General features: G+C 40.8%; 1 protein-coding gene across 1 annotated transcript; it reads left to right on the forward strand.

Moving 5' to 3' along the window:
• The first annotated feature begins 3,606 nt into the window (after positions 1–3,606).
• Positions 3,607–4,344, forward strand: LOC121049302. The gene has a single exon (XM_040506047.1). It carries the CDS (start codon positions 3,607–3,609, stop codon positions 4,342–4,344), a length of 738 nt encoding a protein of 245 aa, XP_040361981.1.
• Positions 4,345–18,820: the final 14,476 nt, after the last annotated feature.

The following is an 18,820-nucleotide window of genomic DNA, read 5'->3' on the forward strand; positions in this document are numbered from 1 at the left end:
TTCAGAAGCCTTACATGCATCCTCAACAGAACTCAGGAAATTCCTACTCTCACTATGATAAAACGTTGGAAGCCTTGACTAGTTCGACCCAAGCTTTGACAAACTCTACACAGGCTTTGATTCAAGGACAGCAGACCCACACCAAGGATATTGCAGACCTTAAGAAGCAAATGGGTCAAGTTGTGGACTTCATGAGCAAGATCCACGAAACTGGAAAACTCCCTAGTAATACAATACCTAACCCTAAGGGTAATGTGGAGAATGCATCAGTTGTTACTACAAGGAGTGGAAGAATGTTCGTGGATCAACCAAAGGGTTCAAAGGAAGCCCAAGTGAATATTGAGATTGAAGAAGAGCAAGGGCCCACCAAGTTGGGACTTGAGAAGGACCCTGCAACGTCCAGGATAGAAGAAAGAATGCCCTCACCTTCAAAAGCAATTCCGGAAACTAAAGGTAAAAATTCTAACTCGTCAAATCCGTTTATTGCTAACTCCTCTTCTCCTTGCATGCCTTTCCCAAACAGGTTTGCCCAATCTAAGAAGGATGAAAGTGACCAAGCTATCTTGGACATTTTCAAGAAGGTGTAAGTGAACCCTCCTGGAGGTTATCAAGCAAATGCCCAATTATGCCAAGTTTTTGAAAGAACTTTGCACCACAAGGAGGCAAAATCGAGAGAAAGAGGTGGTAAAGGTAAGTGAGAACGTTTCTGCCCTCATTCAGAGGAAGTTGCCTCCAAAATGTAAGGATCCTGGAAGTTTCACCATTCCTTGTACTATTGGTAACTCGAATTTTAAGAATGCCATGCTAGACCTAGGAGCATCTGTTAATGTTATGCCCTACTCTGTTTATGAAACCCTAGGTCTAGGGGCGCTAAAGTCTGACAATGTTATCATTCAGTTAGCTGACAGGTCTAATGCATACCCTCGAGGTTTGTTGGAAGATGTGCTTGTACAGGTTAACCATCTTATTTTTCCAGCTGACTTCTATGTGTTGGAAATGGAGGACTCTCCTGTGAGTTCCACTCCATTGCTTTTGGGACGCCCTTTCCTAAGGACAGCCAGGACGAAAATAGATGTGTATGCTGGCTCCCTCACCATGGAATTCGATGGTGACATTATTGGCTTCAACATCTTTGAAGCCATGAGGTATCCCCTAGAGGTTCATGATTGTTTTTCTGTTGATATTTTGGATGAACTTGCGCAGAAAATGTTTGATATTATGCATGAGGACACCTTAGTCACTACACTTGAGAGTGGGGTAGGCTACACAAAGGAAGGCATCACCATTCCAGAGGACAAGCTAAAAGACACTTGTGAGGAGAAAATCATTGAGAACGTGTCTTTCCTTGAGGCATCACCCTTTTTAGGTAAGTCCATTCTACCTTTGTCCATTCAGTTAAATGATAACAAGACTTTACCTTCAGTGGTCCAGGCACCAGAACTTGAGCTAAAACCTCTTCCAGACCACTTAAAGTATGTCTACTTAGGGGACAAGGAGACCTTACCTGTAATAGTGTCCTCTGCACTCACGCCTTCACAAGAGGATAACTTGGTAGAAATGTTGAAGAGACACAAGACCGCCATCGGATGGACATTGGCGGATATCAAGGGAATTAGCCCTACAACATGCGTCCACAGGATACTTCTGGAGGAGGGGTCTAAACCCACTAGAGAGGCTCAACGTCGTCTCAACCCTCCAATGATGGAAGTGGTGAAGAAGGAGGTCATCAAACTCCTTGATTGTGGGGTGATCTACCCCATTTCAGACTCTAAATGGATATCCCCAGTTCAAGTCGTACCCAAGAAGTCTGGGGTAACTGTGGTAAAAAATGCTGAGAATGAGCTGGTGCCCCAGAGGACAGTCACAGGCCACAGAGTGTGTATCGACTATAGGAAGCTCAATGCAACCACAAGGAAGGATCACTTTCCTCTTCCATTCATTGACCAAATGCTTGAGCGCCTAGCTGGACATGACTACTACTGCTTCCTAGATGGATACTCGGGTTATAATCAGATTGCCATTGCAAATGAAGATCAAGAGAAGACGACATTCACCTGCCCATTTGGGACGTTTGCTTATCGTCGCATGCCCTTTGGACTCTGCAATGCACCAGGTACCTTTCAGAGGTGTATGGTAAGTATCTTTTCAGATTATATTGAGAAAATCATAGAGGTATTCATGGATGATTTTTCTGTGTTTGGAAAAAGTTTTGATGATTGTCTCAATAATCTAGAATTGATCCTTAAACGTTGCATGGAGACTAACCTTGTCTTGAATTGGGAAAAGTGCCATTTTATGGTTAGGCAAGGGATAGTGCTAGGACATATTGTTTCTTCTAGGGGCATAGAAGTGGATAAAGCTAAGGTAGACCTTGTGCGTTACTTACCCTCTCCCACTTCTGTGAGAGAGATTCGTTCTTTCCTTGGTCATGCAGGGTTCTACAGGAGGTTTATCAAGGACTTCTCAAAGATTGCACGACCTCTATGCACCCTACTCCAGAAGGATGTGACGTTTCACTTTGACGAGGAATGTCAAGAAGCTTTTGACAAGCTTAAGGAGATGTTGACGTCTGCCCCTATCATGCTACCTCCAGATTGGTCATTGCCCTTTGAACTGATGTGTGATGCTTCTGACTTCGCAGTTGGAGCTGTTTTAGGGCAAAGAAAGGACAAACGCCCTTATGCCATCTACTATGCCTCAAGAACTCTGAATGATGCACAAATGAACTACTCTACTACAGAGAAAGAGTTACTTGCAGTGGTATTTGCACTTGAAAAATTTCGTTCTTACTTACTTGATACTAAAGTCATTATCTATACTGACCATGCAGCTCTTAAGTACTTGATGACCAAGAAAGAGGCGAAACCAAGGCTGATCAGATGGGTCCTACTCCTACAAGAGTTTGATTTGGAGATCAAGGACAAGAAGGGTAGTGAGAATGTGGTAGCTGACCACTTGAGTCGTTTGGTCCATGCAGAAGACCCTATCCCTCTAGTGGAGACGTTTCCAGATGAGCAACTCTTTGGACTTCAGGTAAGTGAACCATGGTATGCAGATATTGTGAACTATATTGTTTCTAGAAAAATTCCAGATACCATGTCACGTGCTCATAGGGATAGGCTAAAGAAAAATGTGAAATATTATGTTTGGGATGAACCTTACCTTTGGAAATACTGCTCAGATCAATTGATTAGGAGGTGCATACCAGAACATGAACAAAATGCCATTCTTTCTTTCTGTCACTCTAAAGCATGTGGGGGTCACTTTGGGTCAAAGAAAACTGCGTTCAAAGTGTTGGAGTCTGGGTTCTTTTGGCCAACTTTATTTAGGGATGCATATACCTATTGTTTAACATGTGATAGATGCCAAAGAACCGGAAATCTAGGTCCTAGAGATCAAATGCCATTGTCAAACATAATCACTGTTGAAATATTTGATGTCTGGGGTATAGATTTCATGGGACCATTCCCTTCTTCCTATGGGTTTCTCTATATCTTACTTGCAGTGGACTATGTTTCCAAATGGGTGGAAGCAAAGGCCACTCGAACTAATGACTCTAAGGTTGTTGCAGATTTTATCAAGTCTAACATCTTTAGCAGGTTTAGAATGCCTAGAGTCCTAATTAGTGATGGTGGATCCCATTTCTGTAATCGAACGATTGAGGCTTTGTTGAGGAAGTATGATGTCAAACATAAGGTCTCTACACCTTATCATCCCCAGACAAGTGGGCAGGCTGAAGTCTCAAATCGTGAGATCAAAAGGATTTTGGAGAAGACTGTTAGCCCTAACAGGAAGAATTGGTCCCTACGCTTGGAGGATGCATTGTGGGCTTACAGAACTGCATACAAGACACCCATTGGCATGTCCCCATATCGGATTGTATATGGCAAGCCTTGCCATTTACCTGTGGAGTTAGAGCATAAAGCCTGGTGGGCCGTGAAGCAGTTCAATATGGATCTTGATGAAGCTGGGCTTCATAGAAAATTGCAATTGCAGGAGTTGGAGGAGATAAGGAATGACGCCTTTGAGAGTGCAATGGTCTACAAGGAAAAGACAAAGGCCTTCCATGACAAGATGATTCATGGGAAGACGTTTGTTGTGGGCCAAAAAGTTCTACTTTTCCATTCTCGTCTAAAACTCTTCCCAGGTAAGCTTCGTTCTCGTTGGATTGGGCCTTTCATTATTACTCATGTATTCTCCCATGGAGCTGTTCAAATCAAGAGTGAACAAACTGGAAACGAGTTCAAAGTGAATGGCCACCGCCTGAAGCCCTATTATGAAGCATTTGTGGAGCATGAAGTGGAGGATGTACCCCTCCAAAACGCCCCACAACCAGAGGATTAAATGGAGGTACAAGTCTAGGCTGAAAGACTATAAACATTAAGCGCTGCTTGGGAGACAACCCAATTCAGAAGTAGCTGTGGAGGAGCCTTCAACGCAGATTTGTTTTTTCTTCCCTACTTCTTTATTTTGTAACTTTTGTTTTTCTTTGAACTTTATTTTCGTAAATTCCATCTCTACATGCTTAAGTGTTTCATTGCATGCTTTTAATTGATTACATTGAGGACAATGCAATATTTAAGTGTGGGGGAAGGGATTTATATTTGAGTCTTTTATTTTGAGTCATATATATTGGAAAAAAAAATATATACAAAAAAAAAAAATCGAAAAATGTCAAAATTTAAAAAAATTTCGTTGCTTTTGTTTTTATTTTCGAGTCATAGGATGCCTTTCAATTGTCTAGGATGATTCTATATCTCTGAAATCATAATTAAAAGAGGATCACAATATTGAGATAATTTTAACATGGTATTCTTTGGTTAATTGAGATATGTGAAAAATGTATGCTTTGTAGTGGATATGGATTGCATGACCTTGGTACAGAATATGAGCATGTTAGGATGAGTTGTGATTCATAAAGCCCATGTGAGATGATTGAGCCTTGTCCCTTTTTCTTGGAGTGATAATTGAAAAATATATTCTTATTTTCTTGGCGATGTTTTGATGATCTCATTATTCTTTCATCTTGATTGACTACTTGCCATAGATTAAGTTTGATGGACTAGAGAATGCTAGAATTCGCTCTTGTGCTTGTTGAGACATATATCAATACATGGCCCTGATTCTGGAAAGGATAGAGGCACCCTAGGAATTACCACCATTGCCAAATAAACCTGTGTCCCTGTTTGTGCCCGTCGTGGGACTCCCTAGAAAAACCTCTTTGAGCCTACATTAAGCCTTTTCTTTCATCACCCTTAAAATCTTTAACCTAAACCTTAGTATAACTATAACCCTACCCTTTGTTCTAAGAACTTAGTGGAGCTAAATTGAGACTTTACTTGAAGACATTTTGGCGTCAATAATGAAGGATGAGAAGAGGTGAAAGTTCAAGTGTGGGGGTAGACTTGTCCATAAAAGAAAAATGTATGAAAAAGCCGAGAAAAATAAAGTAAAAAAGAAAAAAATTGTACGGCTAAGAAAAGAAAGAAAGAAAAAAGAGAAATATATCTATGGATTTTAGTCTCCCATACTTGGTGAGTTTGGAGTTTACCTTGAATTGAAGGCCCATTACAGAAAAATTTGGCCTTTGTCCAACCCACTAGAGACCAAAGGAAGTTTAGAGTAAATTCTGGGCCCAACATGAAGACATTAGGCCCCTTTATAACACCCCCATGGGAAAGTGACGTTTTTGCAATGCCTTGGTGGATTTCTTGAGGTCTCTACATCTACATGTGCTCTACTAGGTTTTTAGGACACTTTGTTAAATTCCTTACCCTTCGTTTCTTTAAACCTTGAGTCATGGCCCCATTACAACCCTTGATAAGACCTTCTTGATCCTTAAGATGGGACAGCCCTTGATGTGGAGATGAGTTACAAGAGTTGAACATATGGCTTGGGTCCATCTGTGCAAGTAGTTGGTACCTTTCATGAGATCTTTATAAGAAAATTATACTTGTGCTTTCGTTTCTTGCATTATGTGATATACTTGCTATCTTTCACATATACTTGAGTGTATAAGCTTTTAAGCATTGCCATGATCTGAGAGAAGAAAGAGTGGATATACCTTGTAAGGATTTGAATCAAACTTGTTTGAAACATGCTTAACAGAACCCATCACCATTGTTACAACCAAGTCCTACTTGTGTATGTGAAAATTATGTGTTTCAATTAACTCTCGAGTGCTTAAACATTGACTCTTGGTTAAGTGCTAATCTTGGTGTTGTGAAAGTAAGAGGTTGCTGAGACAAAAAAGTTGAAGGGCAATAGAATTTTCGTTTGGTTGAGTCTTTAAATTTCCGTTGAGTCTTAGTGTGTGTCTTTCTGTGATTTTGTTAAGGGACTAGCAAAAGCTAAGTGTGGGGGAATTTGATAGGAGCATTTTAATGCGACGTTTTAACTGCAATTCCCTACATTTTCTGCGTTATTTCCTTAATAAAACTCTGTTTAGGAAAGTTTCCATTCTTCGATTGGGAAAGTTCCTATTTGTAGAAAGTTTCCATTTTTGTAGTTTCTATTTTTCATTTTAGAAAGTTTCCCATTTTCAGTTTAGGAAAGTTGCCATTTTTCATTTTAGGGAAGTTTCTATTTTTCACTAACAGTTTCTATTTTCAGGTCCTTGTCACAAATGAGCTGAAATGAGCTCACAAATGGAGAGAGAAGCTAGCCAACGTTGGAGGGAGACAAGATGAAGTACAAAGGGAAGCACAAATGAGCAGAAATGAAGAAATGAAGCTTTCCTGGTCCAACCAGGAAACCCTGTCCAGAGAGGAAAGCTTGCCAAAACAAGACTCTTGAGCCAACCAAGAGTGGAGATCGAATTAATGAAGTGACATGGCATGAGGGAAGCTTCTTGAAGACTCTAGATGATGACATGGCATAAAGGTGGCGCATGGAGGCCCAAGAACTCTCAAGAATGAAGTGGATTTTCGGCAATTGAATTAAAAGCCCACAAAGCCCATGGAATTAGGGTTTGTGACGCAATGAAGAAACCCTAGAAAGAGTTTGCCGTGAAATCCTAAGAGATAAACAAGGAAGTTGGCGTGGAAATCAGAAATATAAAGAAGATTTCGGTGGAGATTTTCTAGGGCAATTTTAAAGGAAAGATAAACCCTAGGAGATCTTTTGCCGTCCAAGCCAAGAGGAAAAGAAGGAATAGCCGTGTGAATCAAAGAGAAAATAAAAGATTTCGGAAAAGAGATTTTCTAGGGAAATTTTTAAGGAAAGAAAATATGTGTGGAGACCAAGAAACGGCTAAAAAGGAGTCTAGATTCATCCCTAGAATTCCTAAAGGAAGTTTGGCCGAATTGAAACAAGAAAAATCAGAAATTATCTCAAGGAATTTCGGCCAAGATTTCTAGGGAATTAAAAGAAAATTTTGTGATTGGTTGAACCACCTCATAGGGCTTATGTGGCAAGCAAGCATTGGAGGAAATTATGTGGAGTTATCACATTGTTGCCGTGAGATTATTGAGGGAGCACACGGCTTGGAGAGCAAGGAGGCCGTCCCCTATATATACTCCCCTTTTCTCAACGTTTGGGCTCTCTCTCTTTTGACGTTTACACTTTAGAAAAAAATCAGAAAATACCTAGTGTTGCCGTGAGGTTGCTCTCTCCTTCCTCCATCCTCTAGTCATCTCCACGAGTTCAAGCAAGGCCAAAAAAGAAGAAGAGAAGCCGTGAGCACTCATCCACCACCATCCTTGAAGCTTGCTTTCGAGATTCAAGAGACCACAACATCAATTCGTTCATCTCATCTTCATCCACGGTGTAATCCGATTCTCCTTTGTAACCTTTGCTTTGAATTTCGTTGGTTATGAACTAGTTGACATATGTGTTTGAACAAAGTATTATTTCTGGAATTTTTATATGATTGAATGAAATTTTCAGATTCTATTATTGTAATTCGAAGGTTGCTTATGTGAGTTTGTTTAATTAAATTTGCTTTATAGATATCTTTCGTATTTTAATCTTAGGTGGTTCGAAACACTTAGGGTTTTTATATGATTGGTGCTACAATTTAAGAACATGAATCAACTTTTTGGTTTTGTGTTCTTGAATCGAAAAGTAGTAAAGGTTTTGTGCAAAAACCGAATTTAATTAAAAAGGATTGCAATTAGGTGGACTTTTTCATACTAAGTTGCACACTTGAGTTGATAGCCTTTCTAGGTGTTTAATGCGTTGAATGTGTATGATTGACTGGCTTTCTAGGGCTTGAGTGCATGTTTGATAGGATTAGTCTTTGTGCTTTCACTTAGATTAAGTAGCATTGAAAAGTAAAAATGGGAAATCGTTTGCTTTCTAACGTTTCACATGATCAACTCCCTTCTCATGACTTAGATGAACAATACTAGGGTTTGAATTGATTTTAATCATAGTTTTCGGTTTTGATCTTTGTTCTCTCACTCCATTCGTATAATTGTGTTTTTTATGTTTTACTTGTTTTCTTTACTTAGGTTAATTTTCGAAATCCAAATCCAAAACCCCCCTTTTTTCGTACATATGTTTATATAGTGTAAATAATACACTTTGTTTTAATTTTAATTGTTTGTTTGTCCTACATTGACAGGTGTACCCTCAATCCCCGGAATAGAACGATCCCTACTTACTATATACTAACAATGACATTTCAGGGTTAAATTATGCGCTTGCTTTTAGGCGTATCAGGAAGAATTTTAGCTGATGCATCAACCTCAACTCGAAGGCACAAATAAGTTTTGAGAATGAGCGCTAATGATAAACGTGGAATGGGAAGATGATGGATTAAGGATAAGTCCCTATACTTCTGTTTCATGGAGAACAGAATTGATATTCTTGTTTTAGGAAATCAGAAATTGAGAGATAATCGCTGTGTATTCTCATTGATAATAGGGGCCTCTTTATATAGAGGATTGCAATGCATAGAGTTAGAATCATACAAAGAAAGATAATCTCTAGATTCTTCTAATTAAACCCTATTACCACTAGGTCAAGTAACCTAGAGTTTGGGCCAAACATAAATAGAGATATCCTTAAACACTCCCCCTTGTGTTGTCCAAAAGCGGTGCTTCTCTCGTTGCCTCGTTAAAAACCTTGCCGAGTAACAAAAACCCAGTGGGACAAAAATAACCTCGGTCGAAGGGAAAAAGAGCACAACACACCCTTCACGTTTCGAGGTGAACATGTAGACATCTCCCCCTGATGTCTGTGCCTCCCCCTGATGACTACGATCATGGGAGTTCAGATAATTTCCGCAAGTCAATTCTTGCCATATGTTTCTCGAACGTGGATTTGGGCAATGACTTAGTAAACAAGTCTGCCTCACTGTCCTCAGATCGAACCTAGTTCACTTTGATCTTGAGGAGTGTCTGTTGTTGCTGATTATGCTTGGTGTTATCGCTTTTGATGTAGCCTTACCTCATTTGTTCAAAACAAGCAGCATTATCTTAAATGCTCGTAGGCTCATCTGTGGTAGACTTCAAACCACAATTACTTCGAACATGCGTAATTATGGATCCAATCCATATACATTCACGAACCACTTTGTGAAGAGCAATAATCTATGCATTGTTCGAAGATATAGCGACTAGGGTCTGTTCTGTAGACCTCCAAGATATCACGGTTTTTCCCCATGGTGAACACTTAACCATTTTGGGAATGACCTTTGTATGGGTCAGAGAGATACCCAATATCAGCAAAACCTTCCAAAACACATGTTGTTTTGGGATGGGGAGAATGGACGCAGGCCAGTGTTGGCGGCATACCTGGTGTGTGATGGGTCCGAATCCATCATCTCTTTGTAGGGATAGAACAAGCTCATATCACTCATACATCTCAAGTATCGAAAGATATCTTTTACACCAATCCAATGGCGTCGCGTTGGCGCAGAGCTATATCTAGCTAACAAGTTCACAACATATGAGATGTCCGGTCTTGTGCATTGGGATAAGTACAATAATGCGCCTATTGTACTAAGTAAGGCACTTCTGCCTCTAGCACATCTTCGTCATAATCCTTTCGACGAAGAGGATCCTTTTCAGGATCAAGACTACGGACGATCATGGGGGTGCTCGAAGGCTTGACCTTGTCAAAATGCCTAAGCATCTATCGACACGATGCTCAAGTTCCAAACTGAGCCATAATCGTGTTCTCCCAAAATCCTTCATCTCAAACTACGGATTTCAAGTGTTCAGCGGTTTCCCTTAACTCTTTAAGGGCTTCTAATGAATATCATGTCCAACATGAACTGCGATAGAATCCGAAACTTGTCATAGAAACGTGTGGGCATATCCCTTCCCAATCAAGTAGTCACTTTAGTGAGCGTTTCAACCTCTTTGTAAACGCGCTCCATGGTCTAGAGCCACTTGACTTTGGGTAAATGAAGTTCACCATGAATCTTTATGTATATTCCGTATCTAGATCCCTATAGAGATACGTAGTGACCACATTTGTAAGCTGCATGTTCAGTTATTCGGAAACTACCAAACTGACAGGGTAGTGGAGTGCAATGACATCCATTATGAGAGAATATGTCTCATCGTAGTCGATTCCAGGGCGTTTTGTGAGAAGCCTTGCGCCATAAGGCGAGATTACCATCTCTTTTTCTCACTACGCTTTGTAACGAAGACCTATTAGTCAACAGGTTTTATGTTAGGAGGTGTTGGCATCTCTAGCTCGAAAACCTTCATCTTCGTTAGAGAATCCATCTTAACCTGGATCGCATCTTTCCATTTAGGCCAAATTTCTCTACGTTGGCATTCATTAATCAACGGAGCGTGGTTCGATATCATTAGACTCAACAAACTCATGCGCAACTACATCATCAATTATGATGGAGTTTCTATCTCACGTCTCATGTACACTAGTGTAATTTTTATAGAGCTCTATATTCTCAGGAATAGGTTCTGACGTTAAGGCGTCCCCCAACGATAACCATAACCCAGAAGATACTCATGAGACGGATTTTTGAGTGTCGATGATCGAGGATTGGTTTGTGCCAATGTATCCTTCGAACCCACGCATCCTAGCTGGGGCCATGGCCTGTAATGCCAGAGTGCCACTCTCTTTGGCATTGGCGCCATGCCTACCTCCATGTAGGGTGACGCTACGTCCTCTCGTAGGGACGTTCTTCCTTGCAGGTATGTTTGCAGCATATTTGTGTGATCTCGTCACTGTAATAGGGATCGAGATGAGACATAATGGGGACAGACCACGACAATTCCTGTCGTTCCTGTTGAACATCTGTGTTCTTATCTCCCCCGAACGACGGGAAGACTGTCTCATCAAAGTGACAACCCGCAAATCTAGCGGTAAAGAGATCGCCTTGCAAGGGCATCAAGTGGCGAACGATTGTTGGAGTCTCAAATCCAATGTAGTTGCCCATTCTTCTGTAAGGACCCATCATAGAGCATTGTGGCGGCGCAATTGGCACATAAATGGCTCACTCAAATGTGCGTAAATACAAAATACGTGTACCCAGTCACTAGCTGTAACGCATAGGTACATTGAAGGGCGGTAGGTTGTAGACGAATTAGCATAGCTGCATGCGATATTGTATCACCCCAAGCGGATATAAGGAGATTGGTGCGCATTACCAATGTCCGGACTACCATCGTAGTCATTTTCGCGAGACCAATTGGGTGTGTACATGGGAATGTGATGTCCAACATCAAGCCCATTGCAATATCCATCGAAAGTCTTTCGATGTAAACTCTCTAGCATAGTCAAATCCAATTGACTGAATAGGATGATCTGGGGAGTGAGCCCGTTGTCATATGATATGTGCTAGAAGTGTAGCGTAAGCAGCATTTATAGGTGGACAATGGCACAACACGTGACCAGCGTGTTTGCGTGTCAACCAATATCATGAAATATTTAAGCGTCCGCAAGTTGGTTGAATCAATCCACAAAATCCCTACGGATTCTTTGTAAGAACAGAATGAGTAATGTCATATTCTTTGCATAGGACGGTCTCAGTCCTAATTTCCCTAAGGAACGGGCTTTGTAAAACGAGCGAGGGACCTTAGAAGCAACCATTGAGTATTTTGGTTAGGCCTGGTCGTCTAAAACGCTATTTGAAGCAAGTTGGTGATTGCAGCATCACCTGGGGCGCTATCACCATGATGGACTCCATCCATGGGGTCATGGATAGGGACTGCGCCAGCCCTAGGCTGGTGGTGGATGGAGGCAGTGCCCTAGGCAGCAGCGTCGGTCACACGTAGTCTAGGAATCAACTTTTGATTCATGCTTCATTTCGCTCGAGAGAAAGGATGTCCATGTGAAGTCTTTGGTAGACAGATCATCATATCATGACTAGGATGATCTATCCTGTCGTGACAAAGCCAATATGTGTCTAAATCCAAGAGATCTTCTCTTATAACTTTTATTGGATTAATAGCTCGAATAGTGACATAGAGTCCACTAGAGAGACACATAAACTTCTCTAAGATGCGTCTTTGTTCGCAATCATTAAAGGTATTGCAAAGGAACTCATTTCTGTTCTCTACATGCATTTTCGCATGGAATTCGTTGGCTATTCATAGGGTACGATTTGCCCTAAGAGCGTAGAGAGTTTTTGTGACAACTGTAATCAAGGTGCCATTTGGCAAGTGGAACTTGGGCTACTCCATGTCCTTGAATTAATATTGATGGCCCAGCCATCGTAGTCACAAAAGTCATATGCTCAAAATCAAAATGGAGTCATAAAGGACTCGAAGTTTTATTCATAAGCCAACAAAGTACATCATTGTCTCTTAACCATTAGGAGAATCTAATCCAAATGCTAGCTAATGCAAAACAATGGTAGTCGTCTAACTTCTTTCGGTAATTCCAAAATAAATGTGACCAGGTGAGTAGAGAGATGTCGGTGGAGCAAGGCTCGCTTAAGTACCACTAATCTCAGAACCTTCCTAAACATCACACTTACTTTGGGTGAGCCTACTTTGAAGAAAGACTACACCATTGGCATTTACTACAAAGTATATATATGGCAATTGCCTATTACATCTCTTGGAAAAATAAAGACTTAAACAGAATTGGCGATCTATTGATCCCAGCCAGATTTGTAGTCTTTAACCCTTCACTCTAGATCATTTTCTTGATCTTCTTGTTCCATATAGTGAGCTTCCCTTGCTTCACAATATGCTTTGTAGGCGGTGACAATTTCTCCACGAGCTCTACAAATGTGTGCCCAATGATCAGACACTCCACATCGAGAATATACATCTCTTTACTCAAACTCCATTGATTGAGGTGCTTTGAAAGCGTCATTTAGATGGCTCTTAGTGTTGGTGGCGCCATCAACATGGCCAGAGGCGTTGCCTCCCTCTCTCTTTCCACGTTTACCTCTTCGGTTCCGTGTTCGCCTATATTGGCGATTATCTTCCTAAGTAGAGCGATTATATGGACCAGAACGTCCAAATGTATTCCTAAGATTAGGGTTTCGCTCTTGCGCCCTCTCTTTGGGGCGCGACTATAATTGGATTCCGGAATATGATCTGTTCCCACGGATCTCGAATTATAGTTCTTCACAAGGATGTTGTCATGCTTTTCAGCGACATTCATAGCTCCAATGAGCTCATGAAACCTTGTAATTCGTCTTGCAGTGACATCGATTCGATAGTTCTTAGCAACCATCAATGCAGAGACAGGGAAAGTAGAGAGAGTCTTCTCAATCAACATCGCATTTGTGATCTCTTTACCACAAAATTCCATTAAGGATTTAATGCGAAGTGCTTCCGAGTTGTAGTCAAGAACTGACTTGAAATCATAGAAGCGGAGACTATGCCATCTCACTTCTAGGTCAGGAAGCAGGGAGTCACGGACGTTGCCAAATCTATCTTCGAGTGAGACCCACAGCCTTCTGGGGCCTTCTTCATTTATACACTCGTACTGGAGCGAATCATCCATATGACGAGTCATTAGGATGATGGCTTTCGCCTTATTTGCCTCTAAGGCCGCTCTATTTGCTTCCAAAGCCTGAGCTTGCTCAACAGTTAGCACGTCCTGGCTAGGCTCGAGAATCGTATCCAAGATTCCATCGGTCTTGAGATGCTGGCGGATATCATGAACCCACCTGTGATATTCAGAGCCAGTTGTTCCCAATGGAGCAAAGTCCAATTTGTTCAGGCTACTCATCCTGAAAGAGAACAAGAAATTAGGGTTAGTTTCGGAGCGAAAAAGGCTACCACGAAAATAAATAAAATTTCTGAGCGTAGTTGCTTCCAAGAAATTAGGAATTTCCGAGCATAGTCGCTTCCAAGAAATTTGATTCCAAGAGGGTTTGGATTAGATCGAAACAATGATGTTTGTGGTCGATCATTTTATCTCGACAAATTCTAAGTTTGGAGAACTTTACAAGCTCCAAGCTTGGAGTGAGAACGAACTCCCACAGTTCAGCTTAATTTGGTCTCCTCTATGATAAAGAAAGGGGGGTAGAAGAAGGGAGGTTGCAAGTCCCCGAAAAAGAAGAGAAATTGAATTTAAAACTCTAAAAACGGGAACTAAAAGAACTTTTAAAACATACCTTGAAAAGTGTAGAAAATTGCAGGAATTTAGTCGGAAAAAGTCTCCAGTGGCCAGAGTTGGCTGGTGGGCCTTGACTTCTTCTTCTCTCAGTGGGCCGCAGGCCTCTTTTTTTTTTTTTCTTTCTTCTTTTCTATCAGCGGGCCGCAGGTTTTTTTTTTTTTTCCTTCTTTTCTTCTTCTTCTTCTGGCAGGTGGGCCGCGTGCCCTTTTTCTTCTTCTTCCTTTTATTCTTTTGTTCTTCTGGCAGTGGGGCCGCTTGCCCTTTTTCTTCTTCTTCCTTTCTTCTTCTACTAGCTCACGTGGGCTTACTCCTTTGTTTTTTTTTTTTTTTTCTCTTTTCTTCTTCAGGCCGTGGGCCTTCCCTTTTTTTTCTCTGGGCTGGTCCCTTTTTCTTTCTTCTTTTTCCTTCTGCCAATGTGCGCAGCTTCCGGTTTTTTTTCTTTCTTTGCTGCCTCATAGCTTCTTGCGTCTTTTTTTTTTTTTTACGGCAGTGCTGCTACGTTGGTGTGGGGGAAGCGCAAGCGAGGCCGGTAACTGGGCTCCTGAGATTGAAGCCTAATATCGTAGCGTTTCAGGGTTAGGGCTTCGTGCTGATAACGTGTTTTAGGGAATCAGAAATTGAGAGATAATCGCTGTGTATTCTCATTGATAATAGGGGCCTCTTTATATAGAGGATTACAATGCATAGAGTTAGAATCATACAAGGAAAGATAATCTCTAGATTCTTTTAATTAAACCCTATTACCACTAGGTCAAGTAACCTAGAGTTTGGGCCAAACACAAATAGAGATATCCTTAAACAATTCTTTAGTTTCCTACGTTATTAAAGCCATAAATTTTAATGGATCCAGCTCCTCTAAAGTTATTTTTGGTGAAGTTTTGTGAAGTTCGTAAAATCTCAATCATTCATGTAATCTAATTGTTTACAAGTGTACCATCCCATTTGTCTTAATTAAGATTTTTATTTTTTTTTAAATATCTTAATTAAGATTTTTTTTTCTTCCTTAAATATTGAGACAACTTTGCCGTTTAACTTTTTTTTTTTTTTTTGGGTGAAGAACTTTGCCGTTAACTCTGTGTATTGGCGGAGAAAGAAACTCTTTGTTTCTTCAGTTCATCTCCAATTTAACTTGTGAGCTTGAATTTTCCTCTTCAGAAACAATGATTAACTATTGTTTTATTATCAATTGTTGGGATCCGAGGGGTTGGTAATTAACCCTATTTCTCTCTTTGATGATCTAATCCAAGTTTGATGTTCTTAAATTATATGCATATGGAATATGGGAGAATGCATGCTTTAATCCCAGATTTGTCTCGGTTGTGATCCACGTTTCATGAGGGGAAGAAACCACCCTCTTGGTAATTGAATGTTTTCATTTGACATGGATACTCTTAGCTAAAGGTAATCATAAACTGAGAAAGGGAAGATAAAGACTAATGGTGAAATTGAGATTTTTTTTTCAAAAGAAAAAATAGGCAAACAGAAGAGGGGAAGAGCGGACTACAATGAGAATAGGCAAACAGAATATATTTGAGGAATTGACCAAAACAAAATTTAATGATCATTCGCTTACATGGATGATTGAGATTTTACAAACGTCACAAAATTTCACCAAAAATAACTTTAGAGGAGCCGGATCCAATTTTAATGATCTCACGTCATCTCATAATTCTAATTCAAAATTAAGCCAAGTTGCTTCTACTAATTCCGGCTGCCATCCTTGTCTCCCTAGCTGTGGTGTCTTCAGCTCTCTTTCCCGGCAGGGATGACGTCCTCCGAGTACGAGAAGAATTTGATACAGAATCAGAAGATAAAGTGGATGTGGCAGAATTACCTAGAAGGGATATTCTCGTGTTTGATGTGAGGTTAGATGATCCAAATCATCTAATGGATCCCAGCCATAGTTATAATAACATGAAGCGGTTCACTAAATTTTTTGAAGGAATGAAACCTAAGCCGGTGCTGACGGAGATAAGAGGCAAACTCTATGCTCCTGCGGGTCGCTCAAAACCCCCGCACTTGAATCCGGGTCCCTTTATTGAGGTGTTCGACCCCAGAGAGAAGGAATATATGGTCTCCACTGCCTGATCCACTTGAGTACTTTAGACACCAACCGCTGATACTGTCATGCAATTGCGGCCACCAATATTCTAGTGATGAGTCACTCGTCTCCAGGAGTGTTTCGCTTTGACGTGGCAGCTGACCCGCTCAACCGGGATTGGAGACTAATCGAAAACTCGTTTTTCTCTTTCTCTCCCTTGTGCTCTGCCTCCAATAATGTTGGATATCCAAATTCCGGCTTTAAATTTGACGGCCAAATTACATTAGTTGTGGACAGTGGCAGCGATTTCGTGTTTTTCACCTATAATAATCATAGGTCTACTACTGTTGTAGTAGATGTTTTAAGCACGCATTGTTATCTAGCACTGTTATAGAGGTTATTATCTAAAAGTGGCAGCTCATATCTAGGACTCACGTCTGTTCACGTCTTTGATTGGTATTGATTTGTATGTGAAGTGTGGGATAATGGGTTGTGCTGTTAAATGAAATCATAATGAAATCATGAGAAGAAGTAAATTAAATTCATGACTGGGAGTTCTTGATCAAACAAAGAACCTCTGTGGAGTCCTGAAATTCTTTGATAAAGGAGGTCAATTAAATTCAGTCAAATCGGTATCTTTCATTGTTGTGAAACTCCATGCTCTCTATCTTAATATTCTTCTTCTAGGATAGATGATAAAATCTTGACATTATCTTATTTTTCTTGATAATGGGGTCTCAGTTCTCTTGCTCTATCTCGTCTTCTTCTAAGATAAGATCTGATTATCTAAGGCTATCTTATTTTTTTTTCTTGATGCATCTTCATATATCCTAGTGTGCTGCTCTATTAATGAAGAAGAAAACCAGAGGGAGAGACTATTGTGTTTGGTCGTGGAGGCCAACCGAAACCTTCAATTCTCGGGCAATTGCAAGAAAATAAATTCAAGGAGAGGCTCTAATTTGATTTTAATTTTTTCAGATTTATCTTTTCATGGAACTAAAACACCCTCAATTTTAACACTTTGTGATGAAACATTTAGCAACAATAACTGAAGTGTAAAACGGTGCTAAAGTTGAGTGACTGAAGTAATATTATTTAAAAGTCAATGATCAAAGTGTCGAACACATCAAAGTTGTGTGACCATTTGTGACATTCTCCATAAAAAAATAATAATAATAATAAAAAGAGGATAATGACCATTTACACAATTTTGGCCTAAAAATTGTCCACTTACTTCACTAAGAGTTTTTTACTCCCATTTACCCAATCTAACATCTATTGACAGTATTGTCCTCATTTTAATTAATAAATTACACTCATCTCTCTCTCCCCCCTCCCCTCTTCGATCTATTCTCTCTCTCCTCCCCTCTCACCGATTTCTCTCTCTCTTTCTCTCAACTTGTCTCATACTCTCTCTCTCTCTCTCTCTCTCTCTCTCTCTCTCTCTCTCTCTCTCTCTCTCTCTCTCTCTCTCTCTCTCTCTCTCTCTCTCTCTCTCTCTCTCTCCCCCTTCCTGGCCGAGTCGACTCAGCGACCACCGTCAGCCTCTAAGATGTAAAGTTCACCAACCATCGTCAGCCTCGAAGATGCCAGATGAGGAATGGACGACGATTGACGTATGAGGCGGTCGGGGATGGAGATTTCGGAGTCCCCGCACCACATCCAGAAGGGCATATTGATCAAGAAGCAGCACGACCCGATCCCCAACGTGGTGGCGAGTTACCAGAAGCACGAGGTGGGCCCTGACAAGTGCATCTCCAATTGCGAGCACCACTGGAACGAGAAGAAAACTCTGATGCTCCGTTGCCACGCCAGGGTCGTCATCAGACTTCCGAAACTCCACGCGCCAGCCAGAGTTCGGGTCCGGGCTTTGCTCCGGCTCAGGGCTCTGACGCCGTCGTTCAGGCTTTTCTTCTTCTTCTCCCCCACCCCCCTCTTTCTGGTAAAATGTGTAGGAGGACTCCAACGTCATCCATGTTGTTGCGGTGGTTTGTTTCTCTAAAAAATTGGCCGATTTCAATATGGGATGTTGCTAATAGTGATTGTTTTGTTTATTATGATTTGGTTGGGCAATAATAAGATTATTGGGGGGCGAAAAAATGATTACTGGAAGGCAATAATAAGATTATTGAGGGCAAAAAAATGATTATTGGACAATAATAAGATTATTGGGGCCAATAAAAAGATTATTGCAGGGTAATAATAAGATTATTGGGGGCAATAAAGTTGGACGTCGGATTCCAGTCACCGGATTCAGTTGACCGGTTCGATCACCAT

This window comes from Rosa chinensis, chromosome 5 (genome assembly GCF_002994745.2).
Source record: "Rosa chinensis cultivar Old Blush chromosome 5, RchiOBHm-V2, whole genome shotgun sequence".
Classification (NCBI taxonomy): domain Eukaryota; kingdom Viridiplantae; phylum Streptophyta; class Magnoliopsida; order Rosales; family Rosaceae; genus Rosa; species Rosa chinensis.